The sequence below is a fragment of the Quercus lobata genome, chromosome 8 (genome assembly GCF_001633185.2).
Source record: "Quercus lobata isolate SW786 chromosome 8, ValleyOak3.0 Primary Assembly, whole genome shotgun sequence".
Taxonomy (NCBI): domain Eukaryota; kingdom Viridiplantae; phylum Streptophyta; class Magnoliopsida; order Fagales; family Fagaceae; genus Quercus; species Quercus lobata.
The window spans coordinates 56,621,443-56,645,667 of record NC_044911.1 but is presented as its reverse complement, the minus strand read 5'-3'; the positions used below and the strand labels follow the sequence as shown (position 1 = coordinate 56,645,667).

The following is a 24,225-nucleotide window of genomic DNA, read 5'->3' as shown; positions in this document are numbered from 1 at the left end:
ACTATTGCTCAAAATCAAAATCAACCAATTCTACAATTATTAAATTGTGAAAAAAATGATGTTAGTAGCTCTGCGCAAAAATAAAATGTGGAAATCGTGGTTTCAATCAAACTTATTTGAAATAATCTACCATTTTTCTCATCCTTAGTCCAAAAAAAAAAAAAAGAAGTAAATTTGTTCTAATAGGTCCGTTTATGGCCATAGATATCTTGGGCTTTTAAGCCCACATGAATTCAAGCACCGTTTATTGGACTCTCTCTCTTTCTCAGTTTCCATTTACAAAATTACATCTATTGTAAAGTGCTTGCTTGCTTCTTCGAAGTTCAAACTCAGAACCAAAGCTCAAACCTCTGAGAGAGAGAGAGAGAGAGTGTGGGACTAATAATATTATCATGGCAACGCCACCGGTGGCGGGTGGTCCGGCAATGAACCCGGAGGGTCCAACGGCGGTGGCTCCTACTCCGGGAACAGACATGACTGGGATATGCTTCAAGGACCAGTTATGGCTCAACACTTACCCTTTGGACCGAAACTTGGTGTTCGATTACTTTGCTCTCTCACCATTCTACGACTGGACTTGCAACAATGAGCAACTCCGCATGCGCTCCATTCATCCACTCGACCTCTCTCACCTCTCGTAAGTTACCAACTTTTCTAGTTTTCTATGTACTTTTTATCCAATTTGTAATTGTGGGTATGTGCTTGAATCTTGATTTGATTGGATTTGTAGTTTTAGAAGCTTTTTTTGGGTTATTTTTGCACATGGGTTTGCTTTGTTTTTTTGTTTTTAGAAGTTTTGAGTGTGTGCAGAATGAAGGGGTTAAGAAATGTGATGAATTGGGATACTTTGATTGGATGGGTTTGTAGGTTTAGAAACTTGTTGGGATTTTTATTTTTGGGTCTGTGAGGTTATGTAAGGTTTTTGGAGTGGTGCCCATATGGTTGTTGAAATTGAATAAAGGGCTGAATGAAATGTTTTATATTTGAATTGTTTCCTTGTTCTTGTTAGGGTGTTTGATTAGGTTTTTAGGATGGAATCATGGAATTATGGAAAAGGGATGAAATGCAAGGGGCAATCTTTTTTGGGATTTTTAAGGAAATGAACCAATTTTTGAGAATATTTTTTTAAAATTTGGTTCATTGACTTGGGTCTTTTTTAAATATTTGGAAATAGGATGATGAACTTTGAAAGTGATGGCAAAGGTGTGAACTGCTTGTGAACTCGATTGAGTAAAAAACATTTTGATCCATTTCATAGCTAATGGTTAACAAGATTAGCCAAAAACTTCTGCTGTTTTTGTGTTAATTTTGAATGTGAGGTGATAGTAGCTCTTTGAACTTCTAGAGATCCAGTTTTAAAGGCAATGTTAAAGATTTTGGTTCATGTGGCCGGCTCCAACTGTTTGAGGTATGGCACAGTTAAAGATTGTTATTGTTTTTATTGAATAGAAAAATGACAGGCACAGAATACATGCTATATGAAGTTTTGGAGCCCCATTTATTTGTTATCCGCAAGCAAAAGAGGGATGGTCCTGAGAAAGTTACACCAATGCTGACTTACTATATTTTGGATGGTTCAATTTACCAAGCACCGCAGCTTTGCAATGTTTTTGCTGCTCGAATTGTAAGTGCCTTTTTTTTTTCACATCTCTTTTCTCACTATGATATTCTTGAAACTCTAGACAATATTAGTATGTCAGCACTCATTGGAATAAAATATACATCCGTAACTTTTGGGATATGATGAAAATCTCAGTTTCCTAAGACCACAAAATTTCAAATTCATACTTAGGGTATGCTCTGGACATATGGAAGAGAAAGTTAGTCACTCTTCTGCCAATGAGCTATAGGTCAACTGACACTTCCTTCATCTTTAATAAAGGATGGAGGGTGAGGTCATGGGTTCAAGACCCATTAGGTGCATAACTTACCAATTAAAAAAATTGTCACCATTCGTTATTGTAGAATATGGAGTAGTAAATGTCATTGCAGATGCCAGATAGAAAGACTGCATTGAAATTATTGGATGTCTACATCCTGCTTATATTAATAGAAAGACTGCATTGAAATTATTCTTCATAGTTTTTTATTTTTATTTTAGAAAGATAACCTTCATATGTTATTGATTGTGCACTCTGTTGCAGAGCCGGTCTCTTTATCATATATCCAAAGCTTTTACGATTGCTGCTTCAAAATTGGAGAAGATTGGATATGGTAACTGCTTGCTACATACTTTGCTCCTTTTCATTATGCTCCTTGCGTCCAAAATGGACATTTCTTTGTTTTTGCCAAAATTATTGTCAATCATCAAAGGTCTAAGGACACTACTGTAAAAGCTAATGTTTACCTCATTGACCTATTGTTTATCTATAGTGTCTTTTCAAAAAAGAAATTCATCTTGGGATGGTGTATGTGCTTCTGACCTTTTGTATTGTTAGTATAAGATCTTGTTTTCTGGAGGTGCATTTCTTAAACTGTTAAGGATTTTTTTTTTTTTTTTTGGGGGGGGGGGGGGGGGGGTTGTTGTTGGGAACATAGGCTTGATCAATGAAATATAAATTACCTGATATCATTATTGAGAAAATATAGGGTTTTTTTTTTCCTAGGCACGGTACTGGAAATGGCACTAATGCATTTGTGAGAATATATGAAGTTTCTAAGCAGGTCTTATCACCTTTCATATGGCTCTAAAAGTCATTAATTTTTATTATGTCTAATACCCCCTTAATCTTCCCAGTATGTTGGGGCACTAGGGAGAAGAAGAGTAAGACTGATTGAAAACATTTGAAACAAAGAGTTCTCTAATACTTACTTTTATGTAAAACTTGGGCTAGGGTGGGCCTGAATTTTGAGAATTGAACATCTGATTGTGCAATTAATGTTATCTTTATAGATCACTTTGATAGTTTTAAGTATCACTTAATTATGATAATCATAACAGCTTCACCTTCCTGTTTCATTATTGAGATTTGTTGTAATGAATATGAGAATCTTGGTTTTGTTATTGCAAGTTCCTTATGGATCGAGAGATTTATAGAAGAATAGTCACTAATGAACGAACTCAACAAGGCCTTTCAATTTAGGGCCATCATGTTGTTTAGTTATGGGTCGATTGGTCTTACCCCCTCCTGATTGCACATCTAACTTTAATATCTTGATGGTGTAATCATTGATTTTTACCTGTACTGGCGCAAACATGCGTCCAACATTCTCTTCTCTGTCTGATTGGTGCAATATCTGATGTCTACGTTGATTCATTTCTTATTTCACCTTCTATTGTTTTGTCTTCTAATATTCTTTTTAGATAAGTAATAAAATTTTATTGAAAAGTGCAAAGAAAGGGGCCGAAAGTAAACAGCCTTGGTTTTAATTTTGGCAATCTTGTCTCTAAAGCATTGGTGGCTGGCTTGGTTGTATTATGATATCAAAGATAACAGATATCCAGTCCTGATAATCTATAAATAAGGATTTTTTTTTTTTCAAAACTTCAAATGTTAGAAGGGTTTTGTTTGAACTCCAGTGTACTACGGCAGCGCACCCCTTTTATTCTTTTTTACTACATTTTTATTACATCAAAAAGAAGATGAGGAAGTCTTTTGCCATCAATCTCTCTCTGTCTCTCTATGTGCACAGGCACGTTTGCAATTATGGAATTACCATATATTTTGATTGTGGTCTTTTCTCCTTTAAATTTGTGTCATTGTTATCTTGTTCTTATCGTGTTTATTTGTTGTCATTTCTGATGCAGTTGATGCTGATGAGGGTGCAGCCGTGGAATCAAAGGTTGCTAAAGAGACAATTGATTTTAAGGAAGTTAAGCGAGTAGATCATATTCTTGCATCCTTGCAACGAAAGGTAACTTCTTTATATCTCTGGAAAATTTCCCCCATGTTATTCATCGAAGTTTTTGTTTTCCTTTTTGGGCCATTGCCATAGATGCGAATTGATTAATATAGCTGAGGTACTTGTGACTATTTCAAATCTATGCTTGGAATCAATTGATTGCTTGTCAAACATTTAGTAATAAGATCTTTGTTCCTCCGCTCTGTTTGGTCAGCTACCACCAGCTCCTCCACCACCACCATTTCCAGAAGGCTATGTTCCTCCTGCCAGTGCAGACACAGAGAAAGCACCCGAAGTGCAGCAATCCGGAGAAGTACAACCTCCTCCAGTTGATCCCATTATTGATCAAGGTCCAGCTAAAAGAATGAAAATTTGAAGAACATCCGTTTCCCTAACTTAAATGTCAACTAACACTCTTAACAACATTTTCTTTGTATGTTTATTAATCTTTTACACCTTAATACTGAAAGATCCCTCTATGATATTTAGTTATTTACTTTCATAAAATGTGTAAATCATTCTAATCAGGTTTGTCCAATGTAGTCGTTTGACATGAACATGAATGTTAATTAACATATCTCCATTTGAAGACTGGGTGTAAACATACAGCTGGTCAAATAAGGTTGAAAAGGACAAGGATGCGTAACATGTGCAATTTGTTCTATCAGTTTCATGCGACTCCAAGCAAATGCTGGGTTTTTTTTTTCTTTGTAAGTGTCCCCCACACCCCCCATAAAAAAAAAAAAAAAAGAAGAAGAGATAAGAAGGTATTAAATTGGTGTGAGATGTTTAGGATTAAAATTAATTTTATTGTTTTAGGTGATGAGATGGTTCTTTCTTTTCTTTTCGTTTTTGATTGATAATGATAGTTCATATATGGACACCAAAGTTAATGTATATACGTAAGGTATTCATGTCCTCTCCTCTCCCTCCATCCAAAATAGGGTCAAGGCAAGGCCTAGTTTAGGTATTGCACAAATGTGATAATGTTGAATTAAGAACTAAGCATGTGGAAACTAGACTAAAAATGCCATACTCATTATACAAAACTTTCACTTTTGCAAGGTTTGGGAGAGGTGACTAGTAAGTTTGGAGAGATTATTTTTCCAAATCAAACCCACAGCATACCACTGGAAGACACCTGCCATCACACTCTAACATTCCAACGAGGATGTCCAAAGTTTGATCCACGGTTAAGTTTTAGCCTAAATAAACAGAAAAAGGAAAAAGATAAAAAAAAAAAAAATTAAAAAAAAAAAAAAAAAGATGAGAAAAAGGAAAAAGATTAAAAAAAAAAGATGAGACGATTTTATAAGCAACAATGCACACCTTCACTAATAGTAAATTAGTAGGGTCTGATTAATGCTAATGAATCATTTTAGAAAAATTTTAATACCATTTTTATAGGAAATAGAAAAAAAAATCAATTTTTTTTTCCTCTTTTTCTATAAAAAGTTTCTAAAAATATACTAACACACCGTTATGGATACTTGCATTTCTAACTTTGCCAATTTAGCATATGAACAATAAGACACGCACTCAAACATGACACACCTCAATAGTCATTACTAATGGTAGCATGCATGCATTCATTTACATTTCTTGATCTGCAATTACACACACGAAATATAAAAAATAAATAAATAGTAAAGCTTGACTGGTACACCTTACAATGGTTCAAGTCCAACCCTTTCTTGAATCTTGAGTAATTGATATAAGTTAGGTATCCTTAATATGGTAAAGCTTTACACACCAAACAAATACCCTATCGTTCTTTATATAGGAATATAATTTAGATATCCTTAAGATGGATTTGAATTCCACACAATAATTGCAAGGTGCAATTACCATGGTATTGTGAGATGTAGAATTTTAAAAGTATCGCACTAGATTCAGATTCCCTTAAGATTACGAAGTTTTTAAAATAGGTAAATATAAATTAACTAATTATCCTCAAAAGATAAATTGATTTATTGAAACTTTTAATGTTTACCATAAATTTTTTTTTTCCTTTTCCTTTTGAGGAAAAATAAGGTTCTATAAATTATTACTAAGAGTCCGTTTGAGAACAGCTTATTTAGCTGAAACTGCTTGAATCTTGAGTAATTGATATAAGTTAGGTATCCTTAATATGGTAAAGCTTTACACACCAAACAAATACCCTATTATTCTTTATATAGAAATATAAGTTAGATATCCTTAAGATGGATTTGAATTCCACGCAATAATTGCAAGGTGCAATTACCATGGTATCATGAGATGTAGAATTTTAAAAGTATCGCACTAGATTCAAATTCCCTTAGGATGACGAAGTTTTAAAATAGGTAAATATAAATTAACTAATTATCCTCAAAAGATAAATTGATTTATTGAAACTTTTAATGTTTATCATAATTTTTTTTTTCCTTTTTCTTTTGAGGAAAAATAAGGTTCTATAAGTTATAACTAATGGTCTGTTTGAGAACAGCTTATTTAACTGAAACTGAAAACTTTTTGTTAAAAGTACTGTATAAAAAAAATAAAAGCTAGAAGTGAGACCTATAAATAGGACAAAAAGTGCAATAAGACCCATAAATAATAGAAAAAATAAGCTAAAAACTCTAAACAAGCTTTAGTTTCATCAAATCTCAAACACACTCTAAATAGGTTAAAAAAAAAAAAAAATAGAAGAAGAATTTTCCAACTTTTGAACACTTAGTGCATGTTTGGATCCAACTTTTCACAGCTGTGTTTTCTTCTCCTACGTTTTCTCCTTTTTTTTTTTTTTTTTTTTCTCTTTAGCAGCTTATGTTGACTTTTTTTTCATGAACAGTATACGGATGTACTGTTTATGGACCCACAAATTTCACTTTTCATCAACTTTTTTATTAAAAATGGGTCTCACGGCACTATTTACACATTTAAAAATTATTTTGCTACAGTATTTTCAGTTTTCAATTTTCAGTTTCAGCAAAATAAGTTCTATCCAAACACACCCTTACAATTTGGCCTCCAAACGAGTTCAATGGGCTTTCTATTCTACCAAGCCCACTGGCAACCAAAACAAATAAATAAATTATTTGACTCACCGCTCATGCGAAGTCGTTCCCGTCCAGACTTCGTGTTCCATTATAACACTGTATTACATTCCAAAGAGGAAAAAAGAAAGAGCAAAGAAACCACGCACCTTCATAGCGCGTGTAATACAATCTCTAATAAAAACCACAGGCAAGGCCGAGTCGTCAACAAACTCCCTTTAATAATAGTAACAATATTTCAAAAAAAACCGCGCGTCCAGATCATCACGTCCCAGAAATGACGCACTTTCTAATTCACACGCAAGGGTATTTTCGTAAACTCATCACAACAAGCTGTGGTATAAATACCCTCCAAACCCTACTCCTCTCATTCCTCGTTACCTCACTAGTCTCTCTCTCTCTCACACTCGCTCTCATATTCTCTCTCTCGCGGCTAGGGTTTTAGCGCAGCTCTCTCTTGTTCTCTCTCTCTCCTCAGGTTCGATCTCTCGCTCTTAATCTTTGCCTCTCTTCCTGATTCTATATTGCCTTTGATTTCATCACTGTGTTTTTTGTTTGAATCTGTGTAATCGATTACTTTGAATCTTAATCTGTGCTGGTTCTTGATTTATCTCTATACGTAATCTAGATGATAATTGTTGTTGCTGTTGTTTTTTCAGATCTGTGACTTGTAAAACTAAATCTGCCTTGTATTTTTTCAAGTTTGTTTATAGATCTGATTTTCTATGAATATATTCTTGGTTAGCTTTTGGTTTTATCGATTTGCATCTATGGTATACGAAGTTGTTAGATCTGATATACTTGAATATATATATATATATATGTATATGTTTTTATTTAGGTTTTGTTTGAATGTTTAGTTTATGGTTTTATTCGTTTTGCTTGTTCGTAATTAAGCGACTCTGAATTTTACGATTTGAATCAACCGTTCTTCTTTGGCAATAAAGTTTTCAAAATTAGTTTGTTTCTCATATCAGATATTCATACTATTAGTTATTTTCTTATCGTCCAATATGGTTTTACATGCATTAGCTTTTTTATGCTATAGTTTATGTGCACCCAAACTTATGATTGTTGCTTGCTTTATTTTATTGAGAAAATATCATTTAAACCCTATATATTAGGGGTGCAAAAAATCAAAGAATTATACCAAAAACGTAACAAAATAAATCCTACATTTTTAAAAGTAACAAATTAAAGGTTTTAGAGGAAAAAAAAGTAAACACTTATATTAAACTTTAAACACAATGCCTATTGCGCTTTAATTGGTTGAGCTGTAATTTGTTGCTTTTGGAATTACAATGTATTATCTGTTGCACCCTCTAAATCATTGGGTTTGTGTGATTCCCTCATCCCCTCTTTATCAATGCTCATATTTATCTCGAATAAATTTGTCTATTGTTGAATGCTGTTATTGGGTTTTCATTGTGCTTGAAGTAAATTGTATTCTGACTGTTATTTGTTCATTAACAGTTGATTCAGAATGGGTAAGGAAAAGGTTCACATTAACATTGTGGTCATTGGTCATGTCGACTCTGGGAAGTCGACCACCACTGGTCACTTGATCTACAAGCTTGGAGGTATTGACAAGCGTGTTATTGAGAGGTTCGAGAAGGAAGCTGCTGAGATGAACAAGAGGTCATTCAAGTACGCCTGGGTGCTTGACAAGCTCAAGGCTGAGCGTGAGCGTGGTATCACCATTGATATTGCCTTGTGGAAGTTCGAGACCACCAGGTACTACTGCACGGTCATCGATGCCCCTGGACATCGTGATTTCATCAAGAACATGATTACTGGAACCTCCCAGGCTGATTGTGCCGTCCTCATTATTGACTCCACCACTGGTGGTTTTGAAGCTGGTATTTCCAAGGATGGACAGACCCGTGAGCATGCTCTCCTTGCTTTCACCCTCGGTGTCAAGCAAATGATTTGCTGCTGCAACAAGGTATGATGAATACCATCATATTCCAGAGTATATTTGTTCTTAATATTGAGTGATATGGTTGTGATTGATGTCTTTTATGTTTAACAGATGGATGCCACTACCCCCAAGTACTCAAAGGCTAGGTACGATGAAATCGTGAAGGAAGTCTCTTCCTACTTGAAGAAGGTTGGGTACAACCCTGACAAGATTCCTTTTGTCCCCATCTCTGGATTTGAGGGTGACAATATGATTGAGAGGTCTACCAACCTTGACTGGTACAAGGGTCCAACCCTTCTTGATGCACTTGACCAGATCAATGAGCCAAAGAGGCCCTCAGACAAGCCCCTCCGTCTCCCACTTCAGGATGTTTACAAGATTGGAGGCATTGGAACTGTCCCTGTGGGTCGTGTTGAGACCGGTATCATCAAGCCTGGTATGGTTGTGACTTTCGGCCCCACTGGACTGACCACTGAAGTAAAGTCTGTTGAAATGCATCATGAGGCTCTCCTAGAGGCTCTTCCTGGTGACAATGTTGGCTTCAACGTTAAGAATGTTGCTGTGAAGGATCTCAAGCGTGGGTATGTTGCCTCCAACTCCAAGGATGATCCTGCCAAGGAGGCAGCCAACTTCACCTCCCAAGTTATCATCATGAACCACCCTGGCCAGATTGGAAATGGTTACGCCCCTGTCCTCGATTGCCACACCTCCCACATTGCTGTCAAATTTGCTGAGCTCTTGACCAAGATTGACAGGCGGTCTGGTAAGGAGCTTGAGAAGGAGCCAAAATTCCTGAAGAATGGTGATGCTGGAATGGTTAAGATGCTTCCCACCAAGCCCATGGTTGTGGAAACCTTTTCCGAGTATCCCCCACTTGGTCGTTTTGCCGTCAGGGACATGCGTCAAACTGTGGCTGTTGGTGTCATCAAGAGTGTGGAGAAGAAGGATCCATCTGGAGCCAAGGTGACCAAGTCTGCTGCCAAGAAGAAGTGAATTGTGCTGCACCCAGTTTCTGCAAGTGCTGGGTATCGTAGTCCTTACAGTAAGGACTGGGTTCTTGCTATTAATCTATCCATAGAAGGTCTAAGTGTTTGTTTTGTTGGTAATAGCTTCAAGTCTCTGCCATCGTCATGTAGCTTCAATTCCCAGAATTGGGTGCTTGACCGACGGTGGCGGGGCCATGGAGTAACCTAGTGTTTTTTGATTTGCTTAAGGTGTCATGTGAGACTTATTTATTTTCATAAGCAGCTATGGAGTTTTAGGTCTGTTTTCATGCTGCCCGGATTTTTGCTATTTACATTTATAGTTATCTAGTCTGTGTGTTTTCAATTGAACAATTTTTACTTGCTGCATCTCTACTGATATGTTTTTTAAGGTTCGCTACTTTTATTCTTTATTATAGATCTTTACTGGTTGAATTGTTTTCGGAAGAATGGACCTTATTACTGGTTGAAATGAATTGTGACAAATTATATTATGTTCAACTCATCTACTGATGTTGAATTATATTATGTTCATTATGGTGAAGTTCTATTTTTAACTGTAATTTGTCTCATGATTGTGGTTTGGTTATTGTAGATATTTAGTGGGTCTTTCTATCATTTTAGAGTTTTACCTTTCTTGGGTGTATGTTCTACCTTTATGGATCTTCAATATCCCCATAACATTCATAGAAGCTTAGTGTTTGGGTATTCATGACCCATTATGTAATTGGATATGATCCAAATGTTGGAAGGTATATGTTAAATTATAATGAAACTGGCTTCGAACTAAACTCTTGCTTTAATATTTCTAATTCTGGAATTTTGGGTATCCTTTCCAATTCATATTGAGGATTTCTCTTGATTTAGAATATCTAAATCTGCCTTAAGAACGATACCGAATAGGTTAGTGTGGGCATCAATGCTAGGTTTTGAATGCAGCTGCAAAACAAATTGCTTTACCCCCTAAATGTAGAACCTCCACGGGGCATAACCACACGAAATACCTTTATATCACAGTTGAGTTCCAGTTTGCATGGTCTTCCAGTGTAGGTACTAAAATCTTGCATGAGTTAAGTAAGCCATATTGATGGGTACAAGTTTCAACTTTCAAGTCTTAGGCTACGTTTGGTTGGAATGAAAATAGGAGGGATGAAAAAGAAAAAGAGGAAAACAGGGAATGAAAATAGGAGGGATGAAAAAGAATAAGAGGAAAACAGGGGGGAAAAGGATGCTTTCCCTTCTTTGGTTCAGGGTAGAAAATATTGGAGAAAAAAATCCATCAGGCCCACAAATTTTTATCCTCGATTTGGGAGGAAAATTGGGAAGAAAAGAGAGAAAAGGGCAGCTTAGCACTTAAATTACATATTTACCTACCTTCAAGTTGACGTTATATGTAAGTTTTTCCCTTTTTTTAAAATTTTATTTTATTTGTTTATTTTATTATGGGAACTTGTGACTTGTGAGTCAGGTCCTTGTCTTTTCTTCATTTATTTTCTCCTTTTTTTTTTTTTTTAATTCTTTTCTTTTGTGTTCGTACAACACCTTTTCTTTTTTCAAATTTTTTTTTGAAAAAAAAGTTTTGGGTTCCTCAACTACTTACGCACTTTTTCTTTTATTTTTTTAACGAAGAAATCATTCATACGTATTTTTTTAATAAAAATATAATGTATTATTTTTGTTTTACCTAAATTAGATATAATGGTAACTTTATACAAATTTTATTTTCTATTTTCTTACTTTTCTTCTCAACTAAATAAAAAAGTTTTTTATCCCTCCACTTTTTTACTTTCCCAACCAAACACATACGAGAGAAAGTTAATTCTTTTCTATCCTTCTACTTTTCTATCATCTCTTTATTTTTTATCTTCTCACTTTTCTACTCCAACCAAACGGACCTTATGGAGGCATCAATTTTCCATTTTCTTGATCCAAATTAAAGTTAATGCATAATCTCAACATTTTGATCGGAGAAAATCCTCCATATAATCAATTAAACAATGAAAAATGGACCTCGTGCGGTGTTTTCATAAATTGGTGCGTCCAAATTCCATGATGATTGTGATATATCTTGCCTAATAAATCCCCATTTCCTCATGCAAAATATGCATATTTATTTATTTGTTTTTTAACTCACTTATCTATTACTAGTACAAAAATGAATTTTTAAGAGGTGAGTGCTTATGGGCACTGAAAGCCACTTGAGGCGATTGATGGGGCAGGAGAATAATCTTTTTTTTTTTTTTTTTTTGACAGAAAAAGGTAGAGGAGAATAATCTTAAATGTTAAGTAATTGGCAGTCATTCAAAATTGTTTCAGTGATGCTTCTAATTCCTCGATGAAAATAATTTGGAGTCTATAACTCCTTAAAAGTTAGAGGATAAGACCTTCAAAAGACATACCAATATCCTCTAAGGTAAAGCTCCATACATGAGAGACAATATTATTAATCCAATGAAGCTTTGTGCCAACATAGAGCTGCAAGTGAGTACAATAATGAGAATCTACTGTTGGTAAGTCTTTAATTGTACAATCAGCTTGACATGGCACTGAGGGAAATGGAAATGACATCCTTCATCATCCCATGAGAATTTATTGCTACAGTTTAATACCCTTCGGGTTTAATGATGCGGCAACCACCTATCAACTCACCAGTTGTCACTGCAATAGAGATAACACATGTTCTTATGGTGGTCATCGCCTGTATTTCCATTTGCGGTCATTGTGTGGCGATCCTAATCCTTGATTACATAAAGAAAATCTTACAAAATGTCGCTTGTGATATAAAGATAATATGTGTTCTTACGTTATGAATCAATTATTGTCACTTGGTTGTTATAACGGTACTTTAATGAGTGCCGTCTTTGAATTTCTTAGATCTTTGTCTATAAATTTGAAGTCAAACCAAATCTTAACGACTTAACATATACAGAAAAATCATCTAGTCATTCAAATTAGGTAATGACAATCTAACTCTTGACCATTTTTAGGTAGTGGATTGAAGGACACTACCCTGGAACTCAAAAATTCAAATCTACTTGAAGAAAAAAAAAGAGAAAAAAAATCACACGTCTCTTTTCATAATCAGCCAATGAAAAGTCACATTTATAACGTTGTAACACCCGCACACACGTTGTACGCTCTCTCTCTCTCTCTCTCTCTCTCTGTGTCTCGCGCGCCTTCAAAGAAACTACCTGCCCTTCCCTACCCATAGATTCTAACCCTCACAGACACACAGTCACCGCCCAATCAGAAACTAGACTCAAAATACTCCTAAGAACCACGCTAGCAAAACCCGGACGTGAAAAGCAAATTCCAAACTCCGAAAAAAAAAAAAAAAAAAAAAAAAAACCCAATTAGATAACCACAAAAACTTCACGTCCGGATCATTTCGTCCCCAAAGGTAATAACGTCACTGATGATGGCTCCAGGTCAGTACTAGGTCTAGGACTAGGAGTAACTAATAAAAACCCAAGTCAATCAGAAACAGCAGCGAACCCTAACTCGTTCGTGAACTCAACGATTCTCTTCCTTACTCGTCCTCCTTGACTCAGCGTGTGCAAGTGCGTGTCTGTGTGTGAGTACTCAACTCGTTCTCTACAATTCTTTTGTTACGATTTTAATATTTTAGTAAATTATTGTGTTTTTCTGTTTCTCGGTTCAAGAATTTGAGTATTCCATGCTTTAGGTTCAGTTTGGATTTTGATTTTTTTTTTGAAATTATTGATGTTCTTTGGTGTTGATGATCAGGAACTTGTTTAATTGTTTATGCGCGAAGAAATGGATTTGGAATCCGATTGTAAGGTATTGAATGCGATCAAATTTGATGGATTGGTTGTTGATTATTCATAGTGGGTTTTTTTTTGGATTGAATTTTTAAGGTAAAGAAAGTAAAAGCAAAAAATTAATGTTGAGGGAGAATTAAAATGGGCAATATGGTGTTTTGGTTTTAGAAGCAAACTATATGGGTTTGTTTGGTTGTAATTTTGCTTGGTGTACATAAGATATCTAATTTTCTTTCTCTAAGTGTGGTACTTAATTATACACTTGACTTTTAGGAAAAGTTGGCATCTTTTCGAATTAAAGAGCTTAAGGATGTTCTCACCCGGCTGGGTATTTCTAAGCAAGGGAGGAAGCAGGTATTTTTGTTTTTTGTTTTATTTTTTTTGAATTACATGCACGATTTTTATACTTCGTAAGGACTTTAAATGTTGTGTTATAATGAACTTGAACAATTTCTAACCGGTGGGTAGTTCAGGCCTTTTGGTATATGGTCACTCTTAAGTGTCGGTAAGTTATCAGGATGATGGTTAATTGGGCTCACAGTTAGTTTTGAGTACAGATACTATCTAAACAAGTGTACGACAAGGTGAAGGTTTTTCAAATACATGTCTGCTTGGCGGTGCTTTGCGTTAGAGGATGCTTGCATCACCTTGTGATGCGCATTGGGTTTTCTTCAACTTGTTCAGACAATACGTGGTTAATTAGTTTGTGGCATAATATAGCAGTTCTGTTCTCAATATATTATAAATTCTATATTTCTTCATTACCTGTTTGCCCGCAACCCTTCTATTAGAATTCTGGAGCAACTCTTGTTTATTGTTACAATAGCATGGTCTCATGCTTTTAGATAGGCTTGTTCATCCAGAACATCATAAGACTAATATATACAATTTTAGTACCACACTGTGTGCATAAGTGTTTTTTTGTTTCAATGGGCTTTTCCTGGAGGATGGTTGTTTGTTATTTGAGGTGAACTTACTAGTGTACACCTCTATGTTCTGTACAGGATCTTGTGGACAAAATCTTATCCTCACTTTCAGAAGAGGAAGGTAATTTGTTTAATTACATCATTATCTCTTCCATTGTGTATGTTGTTATCTTTTTTTGGCAGCTAGAATGTATGTTATTATCTTGTCGTGCTCTTTGTTATTTATTATTATTTTTGTTCAATCATTCTCTTGCTTAAGTTGACTGGATTGTTTCCATTACAAGTCTAGGTGTTGGTCTTGCTTTTTGTCTTTGTGCATTTTGGATTTAAATATTTTGCCTTGGATCAAGCATCTCATGCACGATTGTTTAACATTATGTGCAGTTTCCACTGCTCGTGGTTCAGCAAAGAAAAACGGTACTGGAAGGAATGGAGTAGCCAAAATAATTGATGAGGTGTACAGGTGCAAATTTTAATGCTTTGTATACACGCCCTGATGGGTTTCTGGGATATGCCATTTTCTTTTTGGTCTTCTTTTTTTTTTTTAAACTTGATTTTTGTTGATATATGTCGTGATTGGATATGTTATTTTTGTATGATTGATACCTTAATTTCTTCTAATTGTTCATTGTCTGCTTCTTCATTTGCTTGGCAATCATGTCCATCATCTCATGATCTTTTTTTTATGCAATATCCTCTGAAATGCTCCAGAAAAATGACGCATGCGGAATCTGCTGATTTGGAAAGGAGCAGTCTGAAGCCTGAAGAAGCCATTGAAAATACCATCAATACATACATGAACATTTGCTGCCCCTGTGGAAATTCTGTGCCTACTGAGTCCATGATTCAGGTTTATCATTGTTAATTTTGCTTTATTTCTAGAAATTGTTTGAATCATCTTGGGTTTTCTTTGTGTGTGTGTGTGTGTGTGTGTGTGTATATGTTGTTCTTAAATATATTTTTGGATAGGTAAGAAAATTTTGTATTAAAAAGAAACTACTCCATTAAATAGATGAAGTAAAAGAATGAAATATATACAAGTAACAAAGGAAAACAAATCAACTTATGTACAAGAAGAAAGTGAATCTAAAAACAACGGATGGATTTCGTAGAAGTAAAACCCCACACACAAGACCAATCAAACAAAGTGGTCACAAACAACTCTAGGAGCTTATCCTTAGAAAGCACCGAATCTTCAAATATGCGATTATTTCTCTCCCTCCAAATAATCCACATCACACAATGTGGTACCAAATTCTAAACATTTGAAGAATGCTTCCCCAACCAATTCTGCCAACCGGCCAGCAAGTCAATAATCCTTTCAAGTAGAACCCAAGGAACACGAAAAGATCTAAGGGCAAAGCTCCATAACCGAAATGCCTCACCACAATGTAGGAGCAGATGATTCACACTCCCTCCATTACTTTTACAAAGGCAACACCAATCCATAATAGTACAACCCCTTTTCTTCAAATTGTCCTTTGTGAGAACCCTCCCCCATGCAGCTGTCCAAAAAAAAAAAAAGGAGATGGTGTGGAGCCCTTACACCCCAAATACTCTTCAAAGGAAAGGTAATAGAGCTAGATCCCCTCAATGCACCATAAAAGGATTTTATATCAAAATCCCCCTTCGACCCCAAACACCATCTCATCTTACTGTAGTGATCCATGGCATATACACCCCATTTTTTTTTTTTTTTTTAAATTCTTGTTTATTAGTTTTGCAAACTGTTCACAAACACAAGAAGAGTAGTAGCTTGGACTTGGTGCATTCTCAAGCAAGCTCTTCAATGTTATGACCCTTGATGTGTATAAAAGGGAATGTTTGATCATTGTGGTATAGAATGTGTTGAAGAATTTTTGGTGGTGATTAATATGATAAAATGTGTTTGAAAGATTTTAGTCATTTAGCTGGGTGTCCTTGGAGTTGTTTGATGGTAACATTCGACACAAGTTGTTGAACTAGTTGCTTGTGGAAAACTTAAGCCTTGCTCATTAAAAAGTCTCATTCAGTTATTTGCCAAACAAGCTACTGAAGAACAAACTGATTAGCTCATTCTGGATTTTCTAGCCAAATAAGCTAGCTAAAGTCAAATTTAAGTGCTCAAGGGCTTTACATGCAGAGCTTAGAAAACACATGCCTGGGCTCAATGAGGTATGTAAAGACTAAAGAAACAAATTGGTAATCAATCAGGGTATATCAAATCAAAGAAGTCAGCAAATAGTAGTAAAAAGATCCTAGGACTTTCTCCTTTAATTTAAAGCAAAAGTATCACCTCAAAGTTGCCCCCCCCCCCTCCATATTTTGTCCTTTAATTGGTTGATGCCACGTGAAGTGTTGAATTTACTGATTGGTTGGTGGAATTGGTTCGGTAAGCGTTCTTCTGCTGTGTGGAATTTAGGTCCTTTGTGTCTGATGTGGCTTTTATGGAGGGAGTGGAACTGCTTTACCTTTGAAGATGTGTAATTTTCAAAAGTGCAATTAAGGCCTTCTTTTATTAGATCACTATGTGAATGGTATGGGTATTGTTGACAATGGCACTATCACAGAGTGCACTAATTTGCTTTCTTTTGTTAAGTAACAAGCTTTTTTTTTATAAGTAAAAATTTTATTGAAGAAGGAAAAGAGTCTTAACACAAAGGATGTCTACTGTCCCATTTCAAAGAATACAAAATCGCAAAGAGAGAGGAGCTAAAAAAAATTAACAAAATACTTTGAAGGAGAATGCCACCTTGGGTACTCATCCAATTGTACAAGGGACGTGTACGCAAAGTTCTCTGAAAAATTGCAATATGAAAGAAAGAGAATCAATAAAATCTACCAAAGAAATCAATGACAGTGATGCCAAGTGCATCTGGCTACTTAATCAACAGTCTCAAGAACACTGATTTTAACTTACCAAAAGGCAAATCCAATATTAAGAAAATATGAGGCAACATTCCAAATGATAAAACTCTTCTGCTTAATGTTTCCAACCAAAGAGCACATCAATCACCTTCCTAGGTATCACCCACTAGACTCCAAGACAAAAGACCATTGCTTGCTTGCCATTACACAAGGAATCTACAAATAATGTACAATCTCATCATTATGCTTGTGCATTTTTTTGATAGGTACTAAGATTTTTATTGAATAAAATGAACATTGTGTTCATGAATCATTATGCCTGTGCATACAACACCAATTCACTAAAATAATTTTTTTTAATGAGTTATCTAGTCCAAAAAATTTGAGACTAAGGTGTAATTAATGTTGTAGTTATCTACTAATAAAATTTCCAAAGGTTGTTGTCCAAAAAAAAAAATTCTTGGAAATATTGTGTCAAACACCCTTCTGAGAAAATCGCACTTTAGTAGAACCTCCTAAAACACTCATAATAAGATTGAACATCTTTTCTGTCACTATGGTTTAACATTCACCTTTTGTTACATTCTTGACTTTTTAATTTCTTTTTTGACTACTTTTCATTCAACCTCCTACACCCACAAATCAAAGAGTGATTCTATTTCTATTTGACAGTTGTGGAGATTATTTATACATTTTTAATCTTTCATTTTTTTTCACACCTTGTTTTCATTGCAAAAACCATTGAATATATCGGGTAATTACAGAGTTTTTATGTCTTGCATAGGTCATAGATCTCCTTTCAATCATTTTGATGATATCGAATTATGTCTAACGAAAAGACATGCTTCATGCAGTGTGTGGATCCAACATGTCGAGTGCAGCAACATATTGGCTGTGTTATTATTTCGGAGAAGCCTATGGAAATTCCACCAATTCCATCTTTATTCTATTGTGCAACTTGCCGAATAAAACGGGCAGATCCGTATGTACCATGTATTTCCCTTTTTTAATTCAGCTAAGTACGTATAGTCCATTGATTTAACTATGCCTATGTTATGTGGACTTGTGTGCTATTTTTTGACTTTTTACACAGATCAGTTTTTGGATATGCCAATTTCCTAATACCTAGATGTGATGTCTGATGACACAATTTTGTATTAGTGTATTGTTTATCCATTATGTGTATGTGTGTTTGTGTATTAATTTTATGTGTGTATCAAAATTTCCAAATTCAGTGATACTACTGATATATTTAAACCCCATTTAGACCACCATCGTTCAGAGATTAGTGATAAAAAAAGGAGAATCTCTAGAGTTTTATAAGTCGTTCCCTTTTTTTAGGGGGATCTTGATTGAAGGGTCAAGTTCTTTTGGTTTTCAACTTGGTGGGTTTGGCACTTCATCCCGTCAACTTGAATTTGTTGTGTAACGTGAAGACACAACCACCAAGGCTACAAGGAAGGTCTGTAACTAGATGGCGTTGCAGAATGAGGTGTTCTTGTAGTCGTTTGAGCCACAAAATGGTTGTGTTGTGTAATTTAAGTCTCTGTGTGTGTGTGTGTACATTTCAATATTCCATTATTTGACCGCAAAATAAGTGAAACCTGAGGAACTTTAAAGTGGGGAATGTTGGGTTTTTAAAGTTACCGTTATAACTACTTGTTTCAAGGAGATTTTTTGTGGTTAATAATTAGGAAAAATATGTAGACTTTTAGGTTTTTGATCAGGAAAGGAAAAGGGTTTGATTTTGGGGTTGCAAAGAGAAGAAAAGAGAGAGAATTCCTTTTTGCTGTTCACAGGTTGTGTGAATGGCCTTTACAGCTTTTTGAGTGCTTTGGGTAATGCCTGGTCAGGTCACTAATTTGTTGACTATTGGAGAGGGTTGTTGGGAAGTCATTGTAATTGGGTCGTGTGGCAAGCTACATCGCATTGCAGGATATGGACAATATGAAAAGAGAGGAATTGCCAGATTTTTGAGAAGCAATCTATGTAAGATATTAAGAATAGTTTTCTGAGATCTTTGATTGAATATTGTACTTTGATTTTTTTTTTTTTGGGGGGGGGGGGGGTTGTCTTGTAGTTCTATTGTTGACTTTTGGACCTCATGAATGTCTGTTTGTAATTCTTTAAGGTTTGAGTGTTCTTTCTTTTTACTAAATTATTCTCTTACTTTAAAAAAAAAATTCCTTTAATTATTTGAGTACAATGACTCCTATTTAACTTTGTAAAACGAACTTCTAGTGAAATTGATGTAGGACAAAACCAAAATGTATAATAATAAGATTGAAGAATCTAAAAATAAAAGATAGATAGTCTAGGAGTCTACATGTAGGCTTGTTTGGAGTCAACACAGAGTAAGAGAGAATAAAGCTCTAGGATTTAGCACTATACCATTGGAAAATTGTGAGAGACTATAATTCAATCAACTATAATCTATCTCCATAGTAGCGTGTACAAGCTGCTACCTAAGGTGTTGGCTAATAGGTTGAGGGTGGTTTTGGACAAGCTCATATCTGAGACTCAAAATGCGTTTGTTGGCGGAAGGCAGATTCTGGATTCAGTGCTTATTGCAAATGAATGCCTGGATAGTAGGTTGAAGAGTAGAAGTCCGGGGGTGGTATGCAAGCTTGATATTGAAAAAGCTTATAACCATGTGAACTGGGAGGCCTTGTTTTATTTGTTGGACCGGATGGGTTTTGGGATGAAATGGAGGGGGTGGATTAAGGCTTGTGTTACGTCTATCCGTTTTTCTGTCCTGGTAAATGGATCCCCTAAAGGTTTTTTTGGATGCTCACGTGGATTGAGACAAGGGGATCCACTATCCCCGCTATTGTTTCTCTTGATAATGGAGGTTCTAAGTAGACTCTTGAAGAAGACAAAGGAGTGTAATCTTATTCGGGGATTCCATTTGGGAGATGCGAACGCTGTTGGTGTGCATATCTCCCATCTGTAATTTGCTGATGACACTATCTTATTTTGTGATGCCTCTAGGGGTCAGTTGCTGTCCATAAGGTTGGTGTTGCCTTGTTTTCAGGCTTTTACGGGGTTGAAGGTCAATATCGGGAAAAGTGAGATTGTTCCTATTGGGGAGGTGAATAATATAGTTGCTCTGGCTAATATTCTTCAATGTAGAGTGGGCAGGTTGCCTATGAAATATTTGGGGATGCCGTTGGGAACTTCTTTTAAGTCAATTGCGATTTGGAATCCTATTTTGGAAAAAATGGAGAAGAAGCTCTCTGGGTGGAAGCGTCTCTATTTATCTAAAGGCGGTAGGCTCATGCTAATAAAGAGTACTCTCTCAAGTCTCCCTACGTACTTTTTATCTCTTTACTATTCCTAAAGCTGTGGCAGCTAGATTGGAAAGTATTTAGAGAAATTTTCTGTGGGGGTCTTCTGAGGGGAGTTTCAAGTATCCGTTGGTGGCTTGGGATAAGGTGTGTTCTCCCGTTGAGAGGGGCGGTTTGGGGATAAGAAGTGTGGTGTCATTTAATCAAGCGCTTTTAGGGAATTGGCTGTGGAGATTTGGTCATGAAGCTACCCATCTCTGGCGGAGAGTTATCTCCACAAAATATGGTGAGGGTCATGGGGGGTGGCGCGCTAAAGTCTGCAAGAGGGCTCATGGGTGTGGTCTTTGGAGAAGCATTAATGAAGGGTGGGAGAGCTTTTCTAAGCATCTATCCTTTGCAGTGGGAGATGGAACTTGTATCCGCTTTTGGCATGATAGGTGGATTGGTGAGAATTCTTTAAAAGATCGCTATCCTGAGCTTTATGCATTTTCAGCGGTCAAGGATGCTTGCATCTCTAAGGTTTTGTGGGCTCCAGAAGGGGGTACTGTTAGAGTGTGGAATTTAAGGTTTTATAGAGTGTTTGAAGATTGGGAGTTGGATGCTTCTTATTCTCTATTTTAGCTTATCCAACCTTGTATTCCTCGGGGTGTTAGGAGAGATACTCTTTGCTGGAGGCTAAAAGGGGATGGAAAGTTCGACACCCGCTCTTACTACCATGAGATTCGGGGTGCCTCGAATTCTTTATTTTCTTAGAAGGGTGTTTGGAAACCAAAGATTCCTAAGCATATGGCGTTCTTTCTGTGGACTGCTGCACATGGTTGGATCCTCACTTTGGATAATCTAATGCTTAAGGGTCACCCTTTGGCTAATTGGTGTTGTATGTGTTGCTGTGATGGGGAGTCGGTAGACCACCTTCTTCTTCATTGTCTTGTTACTCATTCCCTATGGGCTTTCATGCTTCAGGCTTTTGGTATTCATTGGGTTATGCTAGGTTCGGTGGTGGGTTTGTTATCTAGTTGGCATCAATGGCTTGGGAAGCATAATTCAGAGATTTGGGATTTGGTTTCAGGATGCTTAATGTGGATTGTGTGGTTGGAGTGAAATCGTCAATCTTTTGAAGATTAAGAGAAAATGTTGGAGGAGTTAAAGATTTTATGCTAACGCAGTCTAATGGAGTGGTCTCATTGTTGGGGTTTTACTGAGTGTTCTTCTCTCTCTGAGTTTATGCCTTCCCTTAGCTTAGTTTCCCGACATCTCTCTTGCTGTTGTGTTGTGTTGTGCTGTGTTGCTGTTGTGTTGCTGTTTTGTTGTGTTGTGTTGTTGTTCATCATCGTGAACATCTTGTAATTCTCATTAATTTTTTTCCCTTTTAATATAATTTTTGGGATTACCTATTAAAAAAAAAAAAAGAAACCCGAATACTAATGTACTCAGGAAATCCCTTATTGAATTACAAAAATACATTAAATCTTGAAAATTAAATAATAATAATAATTTACCTAATCAACTATTAAATACCTAAGATAAAATACTATTGGTTTCCAAAATTAATAAAACTTAATTAAATAAATTGATTTCCGTACTTTTGGCGAGAGTGTAACAGTCGTACTTTTGAGGATTCGGAGAGTTCGAGCAACCTACTCCTAGCTTCATTTGTAGGCACCTTGTTTGATTGGTCTCTAGCCTGGGGCCTTGCGTCTAGAGAGTTCATTCCTAGCTTCATTTGTAGGCACCTCTTTTAATTGGTCTCTAGCTTGGGGCCTTACGTCTAGAGAGTTCATTCCAATGTTTATAAAGTCTTTCTCTTCTTGTACATATATCTTTTGTTTTTTGTAATCCTTTTGGCTTCTTTGTGCATATTTTTTTGTTTGGCATGAAGTAGTCTGTTTTCAATAAAACTATTCTTATCAAAAAAAAAAAAAAAAATTGCTTTGCACTTCTTGCATTAAAAATCCAATGAAAGACTGCAATACTGTTAGAAAGTTTAGAATAACATTGACCAACAATAGCTAAAGAAATTAACCCCAAAAATAAAACTTTACGCTGGAATTATATGAAAATAATGCTATTTTAACCCTAAAGTAATGAATTGAACTTCAAAACCATATAAAACTTGTGCGTGTGTGTGTATAAACCTCTAATATATCTTGTCAACCTGTTCCAGTAGTTTTGGGTTTTGGCCATCTGGTGAAAGTAGGAGTCCTTAAGTAGGATGTTGAAAAAAGTTGAAGGTGCTGGCTTGATCAGGGGTTTTAAGGCTGTTGGGAGACGGGGTGAAGGGGAATGTGTCTCGCATCTTCTATTTGCGGATGATACTATCCTGTTCTGTGATGCAGAAATAGAGCAGATCCTTCATGTGCGGATGCTTCTCCTTTGTTTTTAGGCTGTGACAGGTTTGAAGGTTAATGCCTTGAAGAGTAAGATGGTTCCAATAGGGGAGGTTAATAATGTTCACACCTTGGCAGAGATTCTTGGTTGTCGGATTGGGTCTTTGCCTATGACCTACCTTGGTATGCCGTTGGGGGCTTCCCATAAGTCCCCTTCTATTTGGAATCCTATCTTGGAGAAAATTAATAGGAAGTTGGCTGGGTGGAAGAAGTTGTATTTGTCAAAAGGAGCTAGACTAACGCTTCTTAAGAGTACGCTCTCTAGTCTTCCTACTTACTATTTATCTCTTTTTACTATCCCCTCGCATGTGGCTAATAAGATTGAGAAGATCCAGAGGGACTTCTTGTGGGGGGATTCGAAGGTTCATTTGGTGGGGTGGGATAAGGTGTGTGCTCCTAAGGCGAATGGAGGTTTGGGGATAAGGAAGTTAACTACTTTTAATAGAGCCTTATTAGGAAAATGGTTATGGCGGTATGGGGTTGAGGAGACTCGTCTTTGGAGGAGGGTCGTAGCTTCGAAGTTTGGGGAAGAGTGGGGGGGATGGTCTTCTAAGCTAGGTAGGGGTGTTCATGGATGTGGTTTATGGAGAAGTATCCAAAAAGGTTGGGAGGTTTTTAGCAAATATATCCGGTTTGAGGTAGGGGAGGGGAATAGAGTGAAGTTTTGGACAGATCAGTGGTGTGGGGACTTACCTCTCCACCTATCCTTCCCGGTAGTGTATGGGATTGCCACTAATAGAGAGGCTTCTGTGGCATCGTCTCTCGAACGGTTGGGGACCGAGGCACGAAGAAGCTGGAAGGTTCTTTTACTTAGGGATCCTAATGATTGGGAGATGGGAGATGTGGATGATTTCCTTCACACCTTGGCTTCTAGCTTACCTCAATCTGAACAAGGTGACCGTATGATATGGAAATTGTCGAAGAAAGGAGATTTTAACATACGCTTGTTCTACGATAGGCTTCGAAGCCCCTTGCCTATTATCTTTCCTTGGAAAGGTATTTGGAAGGTTATGGCTCCTACGCGCGTCTCTTTCTTTGTTTGGACTGCAACTTGGGAGAAGATTCTTACAGGAGACATTCTGCGAAGTAGAGGCTTTGATTTTGTTGACTGGTGCGTTATGTGTCGTTGTAATGGGGAGACGGTGAATCATTTGCTTCTCCACTGTGAAAAAGCTTATCAGTTGTGGAGCTTGGTGTTTAGATCCTTTGGGATTTCTTGGGTCTTGCCTAGA

At 36.3% G+C, this 24,225-nt stretch overlaps 3 protein-coding genes across 5 annotated transcripts in view; all 3 read left to right on the top strand.

Moving 5' to 3' along the window:
* The first annotated feature begins 275 nt into the window (after window positions 1–275).
* LOC115958275 (mediator of RNA polymerase II transcription subunit 6) lies at window positions 276–4,432 on the top strand. The gene is made up of 5 exons (XM_031076684.1): window positions 276–637; window positions 1,450–1,624; window positions 2,145–2,214; window positions 3,749–3,855; window positions 4,058–4,432. The coding sequence occupies exons 1-5, from the start codon at window positions 393–395 to the stop codon at window positions 4,217–4,219; spliced, it is 759 nt and encodes a 252-aa protein (XP_030932544.1). The 5' UTR covers window positions 276–392; the 3' UTR covers window positions 4,220–4,432.
* A 2,801-nt stretch (window positions 4,433–7,233) lies between these two features.
* On the top strand, window positions 7,234–10,211 carry LOC115958272 (elongation factor 1-alpha). The gene is made up of 3 exons (XM_031076680.1): window positions 7,234–7,338; window positions 8,334–8,805; window positions 8,893–10,211. The coding sequence occupies exons 2-3, from the start codon at window positions 8,344–8,346 to the stop codon at window positions 9,772–9,774; spliced, it is 1,344 nt and encodes a 447-aa protein (XP_030932540.1). The 5' UTR covers window positions 7,234–7,338; window positions 8,334–8,343; the 3' UTR covers window positions 9,775–10,211.
* Window positions 10,212–12,901: 2,690 nt separating this feature from the next.
* Window positions 12,902–24,225, top strand: part of LOC115955814 (E3 SUMO-protein ligase SIZ1-like) — a 33,153-nt gene continuing 21,829 nt past the window's right edge. For 2 of the 3 annotated variants that reach the window (XM_031074172.1, XM_031074171.1), the window contains exons 1-7: window positions 12,902–13,338; window positions 13,512–13,565; window positions 13,820–13,900; window positions 14,551–14,593; window positions 14,857–14,935; window positions 15,184–15,322; window positions 18,174–18,301. In XM_031074172.1, coding sequence (XP_030930032.1) covers window positions 13,530–13,565; window positions 13,820–13,900; window positions 14,551–14,593; window positions 14,857–14,935; window positions 15,184–15,322; window positions 18,174–18,301 — 506 coding nt within the window. In that variant the 5' untranslated portion in view covers window positions 12,902–13,338; window positions 13,512–13,529. Of the gene's footprint in view, window positions 13,339–13,511; window positions 13,566–13,819; window positions 13,901–14,550; window positions 14,594–14,856; window positions 14,936–15,183; window positions 15,323–18,173; window positions 18,313–24,225 lie in introns of those variants that run through there. The other variant, XM_031074173.1, reaches the window with a different exon arrangement.